This window comes from Salmo trutta, chromosome 19 (assembly GCF_901001165.1).
Source record: "Salmo trutta chromosome 19, fSalTru1.1, whole genome shotgun sequence".
NCBI lineage: Eukaryota > Metazoa > Chordata > Actinopteri > Salmoniformes > Salmonidae > Salmo > Salmo trutta.
In genome coordinates this window covers 33954100-33965788 of record NC_042975.1, presented here as the reverse complement: position 1 = coordinate 33965788, position 11689 = coordinate 33954100, and the positions used below count along the sequence as shown (strand labels likewise).

The window sequence follows — 11689 nt, the reverse complement described above, 5'->3', positions numbered from 1 at the left end:
TCACACAGGTATATGTTAATTTAGTTTTTTGTCAAAGTAACTCTTCAGTGTCATTCAGTCTATTTTTCATCCCTTGCTGCTGTTCTTCCCTTTAATCACTTCCTTGGCTGCTCTCTCAAGAACATCAAGGGGGGCTAGACCCCTGCTTGTTTTCCGTTTGTATATACGGGCATAGTCTGCTCTATAACAATAAAAATGCACTATCTAGAGTTCCTATGCATGACATAGTACACAAATACTATGCATATTATGCATAAAACTGACAAAATTTAATCATCATCTGTATGGGGCATGGTGGCCATGGGCTCAACTTACCTCAAAGCAAACATTTTGACTATATTAGCCCACACAGCTACAAGGATGCACTTTCATGCTAGGTTTAGGACCTCATATTGTAGCTTATAGAGACCCTAACTGATGTGGAAAACTATCTTAAAACGATCTACTTCGGTTTAGATACAAGCATCATGCAACCTATAACATAATAAATTAATTTGACTTTATGAAAATCTGTTTTTGGACCTAATTTTCCATGTGGTTTCTTCCTTCATAGACTCCATGAAATTATGACCTCTTGCTAAATATTTGGTCACATGATTCATGTTGTGTATGGTTTCCTAGAAACAAGTCGTGGCTGAACTAAATACATGAACATGGAATTCGATAATGAAAACCAGGTGTGTAGAAAAGAAAGACAAAACCAATAGAACATGAAAGATGGATCAGTGATGGCTAGAAGACCGGTGACGTCGACCGCCGAACGCCGCCCGAACAAGGAGAGGGACCGACCTCGGCGGAAGTCGTGACAACTGTAAAATGTTGTTGACCTCTAAAACTTAATTTTGGAATGATGAAATTATTCAAATGTTGTTTTATCATTTTAGGAACTCTAGAAAAATGTTATCTACCAGATGGTTGAGTTGCCCATTAAATTAATGTTATTTGGACAATGGAGAAATATTGTTATGGAAATTTTTGGTCTGTGTAAATAAAATAATATTTTCATATTCATATCAGTATTTACTGTCTGCCTGTTATCTTCAATACGTTTCACAATATTATTCAGTACATTTAATTTTACAGGTATTATGGGCACCATTATTAACAGTTAATGCATTAATTTACATACATACCAGTCAAAAGTTTGGACAAAAGTTTGGCTTGATTCACGCAGTCGCCCCTGAACAGTTAATGATGAGATGTGTCTGTTACTGGGACTGCAATCTGAAGTGCAGTTAATTTCAGATTTCTGAGGCTGGTAACTCTAATGCACTTATCCTCTGCAGCAGAGGTAACTCTGGGTCTTCCTTTCCTGTGGTGGTCCTCATGAGAGCCAGTTTCATCATAGCACTTGATGGTTTTTGCGACTGCACTTGAAGAAACTTTCAAAGTTCTTGACTGACCTTCATGTCTTAAAGAAATGATGGACTGTCGTTTCTCTTTGCGTATTCTTGCCATATTATGGACTTGGTCTTTTACCAAATAGAGCTATCTCTGTATACCACCCATAACTTGTCACAACACAACTGATTGGTTCAAATGCATTAGGAAAGGAAAGAAATTCCACAATTGACTTTTACCAAGGCACACCTGTTAATTGAAATGCATTCCAGGTGACTACCTCATGATGCTGGTTGAGAGAATGTCAAGAGTGTGCAAAGCTGTCATCAAGGCAAAGGCAGGCTACTTTGAAGAATCTAAAATATGAAATATATTTTGATTTCTTTAACACTTTTCTGGTTGCTACATGACTCCATATGTGTTATTTCATAGTTTTGATGTCTTCACTATTATTCTACAATGTAGAAAATAGTCAAAATAAAGAAAAACCCTTGAATGAATAGGTGTGTCCAAACTTTTGACTGGTACTGTATATTTTAATTTTCATGTTTTGGCACACAAATGTATCTTCCATTATAAGGTACTGAAGCAGACATAATGTTAAGTCATTTTTTGATGATTTTAAAAGTCTATACAAATTCAAATACTAATTCCTAATTGGGCAACTCAACTGTCTGGTTGAGATGTTTGCAATGCTTTATATATCACATTTTAAGTCATGCGCCAAGAAAAGTAGGCATTTAAGTCTAAAAACAAATAGTAATAAAAAATATGTACAATTTTTATATTTGTTTCTTGGTGAGCCAGTTAAAGCTCAAATCCTGAGACATTTTTAAAACCAATTTTTCGGGGGATTGCAATTGCAAATTGAACCTTGTAGTTCTGTAATGTCAATCTGGGTTTAGTAAAAAGGTTCTATCTGGGACAGAATGTTAAAATTATTTCAATAGAAAATTAGACATTTAATGACTATTAAAAGAAAATACCTTTCACTCTTTCCAATCATATCATCAAATATATTCATTCATGTTCATCACACATTTTTTAAAGCAATAGTTCACTAAAATGACAAGTACACTATATCCTTTTCTTCCCTGTATGGGACCTCCTGTGTGGATTTTTTTAATGAGCTGAATAGTAAAGACATGTCATTTAACTGTAACCAGGAATTTATGTTTTCATATGATTGTCAAACAAATCACTTCAAAAAGTAGGCTACCTGTGCACATTTGTCCAATCTAAAATAATTCAAATCATGGCACCTGCTGTTTGATGAATGGAAAGAGACGTCAATTAAAACACCAAAAAATGTAATGATATTTGTTGACTGGCATTAGGCACACTTTTAGCCTGAATTGATTGATGCGTGTCCACTGCTGTCCACACGCGTCTCAACCCCAGCCAGTTATCTTTGCATTGGCAAGAATGTTGTGTTCATGTAGAACCACACCGCTTATGCCACCTGTTTTCAAGAGCATTTGCAAATTTTTCATGCGTCTGACAGGCGTAAATGATAAATATTGGTGTAATAGCCTACAGTTTTCTATTCATCTTTGTTTTAATTATTGTGATAAGCTCATGTTTTACCGGTACGCTGTACCGGCACTATTTATTTTGCTTGTACTGTCACATCTGCTCCCGCTCTTCCCTCCCCTGGCGCTTGAGGGCGCCAGGCTGCCTTGCATCACGCACTCCTGCCATCAATTACGCACACCTGCCTTCCCTCATCACGCGCTTCAGCGATATTTGACTCACCTGGACTCACTTATCATCTGTTTAATACCTCCCCTATATTTGTCAGTTTCCCTGCTCTGTTACCTGCTGATGCGTTGTTTTTTGTCTTTCTTTTCTTGTATGCTGACGCTGTTCCTGTCTCGTTCCATGTCCGTTCTTTATTAAATGTTTGACTCCCCGTACCTGCTTCGTCTCTCCAGCATCATTCCATGTGACATGTACTCCATACGAGAAAATACTGGCTTACTTTCACCCCTGATCCTCCGGAGAAGTTAACTGATATATTTTTCTGGTCTCTGATACCTAAAGTCAGTGAACTACTTCCTAGTTATGAATAACATAAAATAAAATGTTATTTGTCACATGCACGGATTTTCAACAGGTGTAGACCTTACAGTGAAATGCTTACTTACAAGCCCTTAACCAACAATGCATTTTTAAGAAAAACTGTTAACTGTAAAGATAGTATTTACTAAATAAAATTAAGTAAACAATAAATAAATAAAAATGAAAAGAGAAGAAAATATAAAAATAACTAATAATTAAAGAGCAACAATAAAATAACAGTAACTAGGCTATATACAGGGGGTATCAGTACAGTACCAGTGTGCGGGTGTACAGGTTAGTAGAGGCAATTGAAGAAATATGTACATGTAGGTAGAGGTAAAGTGACTGTGCATAGATAATAAACAGAGAGGAGCAGCAGCATAAAAATGGGGGGGAGGGGTCAATGCAAATAGTCCAGGTAGCCATTTGGTTAGCTGTTCCGGAGTCTTATGGCTTGGAGGTTGAAGCTGTTAAGAAGCCTTTTGGACCTAGACTTGGCGGTCTGGTACCGCTTGCCGTACAGTAGCAGAGAGAACAGTCTATGACTAGGGTGGCTGGAGTCTTTGGCAATTTTTAGGGCTTTCCTCTGACACCGCCTGTTATAGAGGTCTTGGATGGCAGGAAGCTTGGCCCCTGTGATGTACTGGGCCATACGCACTACCCTCTGTAGTGCCTTGCAGTTGGAGGCTGAGCAGTTACCATACCAGGCAGTGATGCAACCAGTCAGGATACTCTCGATGGTGCAGCTGCAGAACAGAACTTTTTGAGGATCTGAGGACCCATGCCAAATCTTTTCAGTCTCCTGAAGGCGAATAGGTTTTGTTGTGCCCTCTTTACGACTGTCTTGGTGTGTTTGGACCATGACAGTTCGTTGGTGATGTGGACACCAAGGAACTTGAAGCTCTCAACCTGCTCCACTACAGCCCCGTCGATGAGAATGGGGGCATGCTCAGCCCTCCTTTTCCTGTAGTCCACGATTATCTCATTTTGTCTTGATGACATTGAGGGAGAGGTTGTTATCCTGGCACCACATGGCCAGGTCTCTGACCTCCTCCCTATAGGCTGTCTCATCGTTGTCAGTGATCAGGCCTATCACTGTCTTGTCGTCGGTAAACTTAATGATGGTGTTGGAGTCGTGCTTGGCCATGCAGTCATGAGTAAACAGGACATACAGGAGGGGACTGAGCACGCACCCCTGAGGGGCCCCCGTGTTGAGGATCAATGTGGAAGATGTGTTGTTACCTACCCTTACCACCTGGGGGTGGCCCATCAGGAAGTCCAGGATCCAGTTGCAGAGAGAGGTGTTTAGTCCCAGGGTCCTAAGCTTAGTGATGAGCTTGGAGGGCACTATGGTGTTGAACGCTGACCTGTAATCAATGAATAGCATTCTCACGTAGGTGTTCATTTTGTCCAGGTGGGAAAAGGCAGTGTGGAGTGCAATAGAGATTACATCATCTGTGGATCCTTTGGGGCGGTATGCAAATTGGAGTGGGTCTAGGGTTTCTAGGATAATGGTGTTGATGTATGCCATGACCAGCCTTTCAAAGCACTTCATGACTACAGACGTTAGTGCTATCGGTCGGTAGTCATTTAGGCAGGTTACCTTGATGTTCTTGGGTCTGCTTGGAACATGTTGGTATTACAGACCCGGTCAGGGACAGGTTGAAAATGTCAGTGAAGACACTTACCAGTTGGTCAGCGCATGCTCGGAGTACACGTCCTGGTAATCCGTCTGGCCCTGCGGCTTTGTGAATGTTGACCTGTTTAAATACTCACATCGTCTACTGAGAGCATGATCACACTGTCGTCCGGAACAGCTGGTCCTCTCATGCATGCTTCAGTGTCGCTTGCCTCGAAGCGCGCAGAGAAGTAATTTAATTTGTTTGGTAGGCTCGTGTCACCGGGCAGCTCACAGCTGTGCTTCCCTTTGTAGTCCATAATAGTTTGCAAACCCTGCCATATCCGACTAGCGTTGGAACCGGTATAGTAGGATTCAATCTTATTGTATTGTATTGACGTTTTGCCTGTTTGATGGTTTGTCGGAAGGCATAGCGGGATTTCTTATAAGCATCCGGGTTAGAGTCCTGCTCCTTGAAAGTGGCAGCTCTACACTTTAGCTTAGTGTGGAAGTTGCCTGTAATCCATGGCTTCTGGTTGGGGAATGTACGTGCGGTCACTGTGGGGATGACGTCATCAATACACTTATTGATGAAGCCAGTGACTGTACTTCTCAATGCCATCGGAAGAATTCCGGAACATTTTCCAGTCTGTGCTAGCAAAACAGTCCTGTAGCTTAGCATCTGCGTCATCTGACCACTTCCTTATTGAGTGATTCACTGGTACAATTTCTTGATTGCTTATGGCCTTATACAGCTAGTTGTGTGCGGTCTTAGTGCCAGCATCGGTTTGTGGTAGTAAATAGACAGCTATGAAAAATTTAGATGAAAACTCTCTTGGTAGATAGTGTGGTCTACAGCTTATCATGAGATACTCTACCTCAGCGAGCAAAACCTTGAGTCTTCATTAATATTAGATTTCGTGCACCAGTTATTAACAAATAGACACAGACCGCCACCGGAGGCAGCTGTTCTATCATGCCGATGTACAGAAAACGCAGCCAGCTGTATGTTATCCATGTCATTTTTCAGCTACGACTTGGTGAAACATAAGATATTACACTTTTTAATGTCCCGTTGGTACAATAGTCTTGATCGGAGCTCAGACAGTTTATTATCCAATGATTGCACGTTGGCTAATAGGATTGATGATAGAGGAGGGTTAGCCACTCGCCGTCGGATTCTTACATGGCACCCCGACCTACGCCCCCTATATCTCTGTCTCTTCTTCATGCGAATGAGTTGGATTTGGGCCTCGTCCGGTGTTTGAAGTAAATCCTTTGCGTCCGACTCGTTAAAGAAAAAATCTTTGTCCCGTACGAGGTGAGTAATAGCTGTTCTGATATCCAGAAGCTCTTTCGGTCATAAGAGACGGTGGCAGAAACATTATGTACAAAATAAGCTACAAATAATGCAAAACAACTCCCACAATAGCACAATTTGTTATGAGCCCGTAAAACAACAGCCACCTCCTCCAGCGCCATTATAGGATGTTATAGGATGTAACATGTTGTAAGTTTGTAATTTTAGGTAAATACCCCTTCTGTGGAGGTTTTCATATTGATATAAAACAGACAAAAATAGCAATGCCTCTCCAATGGGCCTTTAATTTAATATGTTCTAAGGCACCTGTATTTATTCGTTTTTACCAGAGAAAGCTTAAGTTATGGCCATTCTTCTGAAAAAGTGGTGAAAAAAAGAAGTAATTGCAAATGAGGACCAGAACTAATGCTATGAATAATCAAGGACTTGGGACTATATGGTTCTGTCGTGTCTTTGGCTATGCCAGATTAAGTGATATGAGATTGCTATTCTATAAAATCCTTTCTCTGTAATTAATAGTACCTGATTGACTAATCATGTAAATGTAATTAACTAGAAAGTCGGGACACCACGGAAGAGTGTTTATAGAGCCGTTATCTTCCGAATAAATTCTTAAAGGCCTAGTAATATTTTACATCAATAGCAGTCATTATTAATCGTCACCTTATTTTCAGTCTCATATGAAAGTTGTAAATTCTTGGTTATCTTCACGAACCCTGGCTAACAAGTTGAATCAGCAATACAAAATTGGGTTTAATTATTTATTTACCAAATATCTAACTAATCACACAGAATTACATATACACAGAATACAAATTATGTCATACAGAAAACGTCCCTGGTGGACGTAACCTGTATGAGGCTTGTTACACAAAGAAAGGGGGTTGGGCTTGAATGAAAGAGCGGGAAGACTGAGGAACAAAAAGAAACAGCTATGCTATCGTAAATACAGTATCTTATGCATTCTAAATTACCGCCCATTTGGAAAAGGAAAATGCGATAAATATTTACTCTGAGCTGCGCTTCGGTAGGTTGGTCGTCGATGCTGGCCGTGTTGGCCAACAGAGATCTTCCTGTCCTCGGAAGAATGTCACTGGTGGTAAATTGGATACGTTGTAGTATCTTCGTTGTGTGTTAGACTGGATACGTCGTCCGTCCTTTCCTAGCCCACGTTTACAGCGGCCGCTGCTAACTCAACGGCTAGAAAGTATCACTTCTGTAGTGAATAAGAGTTCAAAGTTCATACCATTCACAACCAAAGCTCACGCTGAGGTTGGCTTAGTTCTGTACTTGACGGGTTAGTCCTTTTAACGCAGAGGCTGCAGACCTCACGTACCCGAACACGCTGGTTACATTTTCGTCACTGGCTTATATAGTGGAGAGGGGAGAAGAGTGTGTTTCATCGTTTATAACCCCTGTCTCCTCACAGGGGCGGGCCACTGATTGAGCAGGGCTCTTTCCTTATGAAAACCCAATTCTCTCAATTGGAAGCTAAAATTACATTTAATCTCCTAACAAACAGTTTCAATATCAAACATTTAAATTGCACAACAATTCCATGTGAATCTGATAACTAGAATGTGTAGACTTTCCCAGATACAGTTTATGTCGTCCTGTCATCAGTCATAATGTCTCAGATGACAACCGAACTGACATCCATACTCATTAAGTACCTGGTATATTTCCAACTGGTTCTATTACCGAAATATGGTTCCTTACCCCCACTTGTTTGATGTTCCCAGACTCTCTATGTTTAACAAAGGCTATTCGAGAGTCCTTCAGTAGGGTCAGAGAGAGAGGGGAAGGGAGAAAGGTATTTATGGGGGGTCATAAACCTTACCCACAGGCCAACGTCATGACAGTTCTATCTGGAAAATGTAGAGTTTTGAGATAATTAGTACTTTTCAAGTCCCAGATCTCTGAACTATTTTGTGATGTCTTCCTCTTTCATGACTCAATAAGTACATCACCTTACATTAAAGTATTATAACCTTATAGAAGCAAGTTCAAAGATGTTTGCGCAGATAGAAAAAAAAATCTGACATACAGTATCTCACATGTGAAGGACCACCTAAAGAGCAATTCTATGTGAATGACTCATTTTTGACCAAAATGCCAGATAGAGCCTTATAGTCCCAAGGTCTCAAAATTATAGATTCTGCCTATTATTTACTTCTACCATCTACCAAATCAAAAGTGGTAATTTCAGATGATGTAGATTCAGTTATAAATTCAATAATATTTCATAAACCTCATGGCACGAGGCAGGACTGACCACTGTCCGCTCCTGTTTTCTGGATTCAGTTGCGTCAAATACTTTCTCAATATTTTCATTTACAGTGTGGCACTAGGAAGGACTACCACTGTCCACTCCTCTCTTCAGCATAATCGTCGAGCCACTTGCCATAGCTTTACACAATGATAATGTGTGTGATGCGTCAACATTCATCGAGTAGCCAGCTAGCTATCCCTTGCAAGATTTGGTGCTGAAATTATTATCAATGTGGCTTTCACATGTACACCCATATTTGACACGTGTTTACTTGAAAAGATTAGATGATGGGGGACAAAATGATTCACAGAATACCCCTGAATACTTCTGCATTGTTCAATAGTCAACAGCAGAGGGCAGCTCAACCTAAATACTGACAATGCTGAGATAGAATAAATAACTCATTCAGATTTTGGAAAAACCCTTTATTTTAATATAAAAAGATAAATGATATGCTATAATTCATATATTACATTCAATTATTGCTATACTGACATCGAATATACATACACTGTATATATATTTATGTATGGATGTGGGGTTGAGTAGCGGGAGATTAGGAGAGGATACATACTTTGTTGTGGACAATTAAAAAGTGCTGCTTTTTAATTCTATCATACTACATAGAATGCACCCACACACAAAAAATTATGCCATGGAAAGGTTGTCACTTGTTGGTAGTTCTACATTATTAAAGCCTGCTAGCCAGATATATGTCATGCCTATGAGCTTCCCTGCTGTCTAGGTCAGTCTCAGGATTTGGGCTTTGAGCTCTTACTTTCAGAATGCCAAACCAAGTAAAAATGCTGTAGCGTAGGATCGACTCCAATGGTTGTTCTATAGAAGAGAAGAGTTATGTTCTTGTTTACTCCATAGACCCTGAGTCGATACAGGAAGTACAGGCGCTGTTGGATGCGTGAGCACATGTTTTCCACATGGTGCGTCAACACAGCCTGCTGTCAATTTGAAACCCAAGATACATGTATGAGCTCACCTACTTGGTGTCAAGGACACAAAGGGAACAGTTCATCCTATTCACCCTCAGCCTCAGTAAACCACACTGGTGCTTGACTCCCACCAAGGTCGAGGATTGCTGATGAAAATGACAAATTATGAGTAATAATGTAAATGTTTCTCTCCTCTTGGCATACGATTGAATTTATACATACAGTACATACATATACGTATCTTTGTACGTATGTGAACAATAGAATGTGTGTTAAACTCATGGAGACACTTTCTTGCAATGGGAGATATTTACAACTAGTTTGCGAATTTCTTTGGACTGCAGCCCATAGATAATGGGGTTCAGTGCAGGAGGAACCACATAAAACATAATCGATGCAAGTTTCCTGTGGTCTGACCACTCTGGGTACCGATGAAGAAAGACAATGATGAAACCTGTCATCAGCATAATGAGGTATACAGCCAGGTGTGTGAAACAGGTGTGCAGGGCTTTGCTGTTTAGCGACTTGCTCTTACTCCTCACACACACCATGGTGATTCTAATGTATGTCAGAGCCACACTCCCCATGGAGGCGATGAAGACAATAGCGGTGAAAAATAGTCCATAAATGTTATTTATAAGCACACTCTCACAGGAGAGCTTGAATAATGAGGCATTGTCACACCAAGGGTTGATGATTTCCGACCTGCAGCGTGACAAGCGGAGGGTGAGGCCCAGGAGGACAGCCACAAAGACAAGGGACACCACCCAGGCAAACACACACAGCTTCACCAGCATTTTGCTGTTCATGATGGTGGCATATCGCAGAGGGTTGCAGATTGCCACATACCTGTCAAAAGCCATGATCATCAGTATCGTATGAAAGTTTGAACCAAACCAGTGACCCAAGAATGCTTGGGTGAAACACTCATTGTAGGTAATATATCTGTCTGATCTAGGTGTTAAAATGTCGAACAGCACTCGGGGTATGATGGTGGTGATACTGAGAGCATCGTTGAAAGACATGTTGCAAAGGAGGATGTACATGGGCTGGTGCAGGCTTCTCTCCATGCAGATGAGCACTGTGAGGCCGATGTTGGCCACCGTTGTGAAGATGTAGATGATAAGGAGGAGGATGAAGGCAGGGAAGGTGGACTGATAGATGACTTTAACCCCCTCTAGCTTGAGAAGGTCCATGCTGAATGTGTGGTTCTCCATCTGTGGGTCGGAGAGCCGAGACTGAATTACCAACTGAAATGTGCTCCGTTACACTATTGTTTCACCTCAATGATTCCGTCCATGCATACCTTCACTGAAACAGATAGTTCAGCATTTGGGGTTTTGTGCTAGTTTCTGAAGTAATGCTAATTGGACCTGCAATTCTTTTGCTGATTCTAAGTCCTTCTCAATTGGAGCAGGAACAGTAGTGAACAGTAGCAATATTTAGCGTGTATTACAGGCTATGGAGAGCCTAGAGAAAATACGACAATATGAATCAGTCAACCACACAGTCAACAACACACCAGATACAGCACCAATAAATCAAATATCCTTATTTGATCATATTGTAATACTATTTTAACATCTCTTACCATTGACAAAGAAAGAGACAGTTGGACTGTCTGTGTGTCCTGTTCACCCGGTCTGACACACAACCCCACAACTGAGGCCAGTCAAATAACACCACCACCTTTTATTAGGTTAGGGGTTGAATCTCTAACATTGGGGCACATCCTGTGCACTCTGTGAGGCAAACCGTTTCCAAGCAACAAGCTCTCAGTTTGTCTCATCTCTCAGGTACTGTAACTCATCTGTTGTCTGTTTACAGTACCTCCCATTACAGACAGTCCAATGTGGGTTTTATGGTGTTTACTGAATCTATAACCAACAGAAAGGCTATGACATTATTTAGGGCAGGTCGAATGACAATCAATTAGTTGTTATCTTGCTAAGAAAAGGCCAGTCAAGGATGAAGCTATTGTAATGTATGGGTGGTGGTACCATACGTAAAAATGTATGCACACTTGACTGTAAGTTGCTTTGGATAAAAGTTTTATAAGTAACATTAAAGTAATGAAATGTAATGGGGGTTTTAAGGTAAGTGGGACGTTATTCAGCTAAAATTGTGTA

At 40.6% G+C, this 11689-nt stretch overlaps 1 protein-coding gene across 1 annotated transcript; it reads right to left on the bottom strand.

Moving 5' to 3' along the window:
* Nucleotides 1-9838: 9838 nt before the first annotated feature.
* On the bottom strand, nucleotides 9839-10777 carry LOC115153744 (olfactory receptor 146-like). Its single transcript, XM_029699329.1, has one exon. The coding sequence runs from the start codon at nucleotides 10775-10777 to the stop codon at nucleotides 9839-9841; it is 939 nt and encodes a 312-aa protein (XP_029555189.1).
* Between the last annotated feature and the right edge of the window lie 912 nt (nucleotides 10778-11689).

What these genes read in the sequence shown, in the direction of transcription:
- LOC115153744 (XM_029699329.1), bottom strand. Translation starts at nt 10,777, where the DNA reads ATGGAGAACCACACATTCAGCATGGACCTTCTCAAGCTAGAGGGGGTT.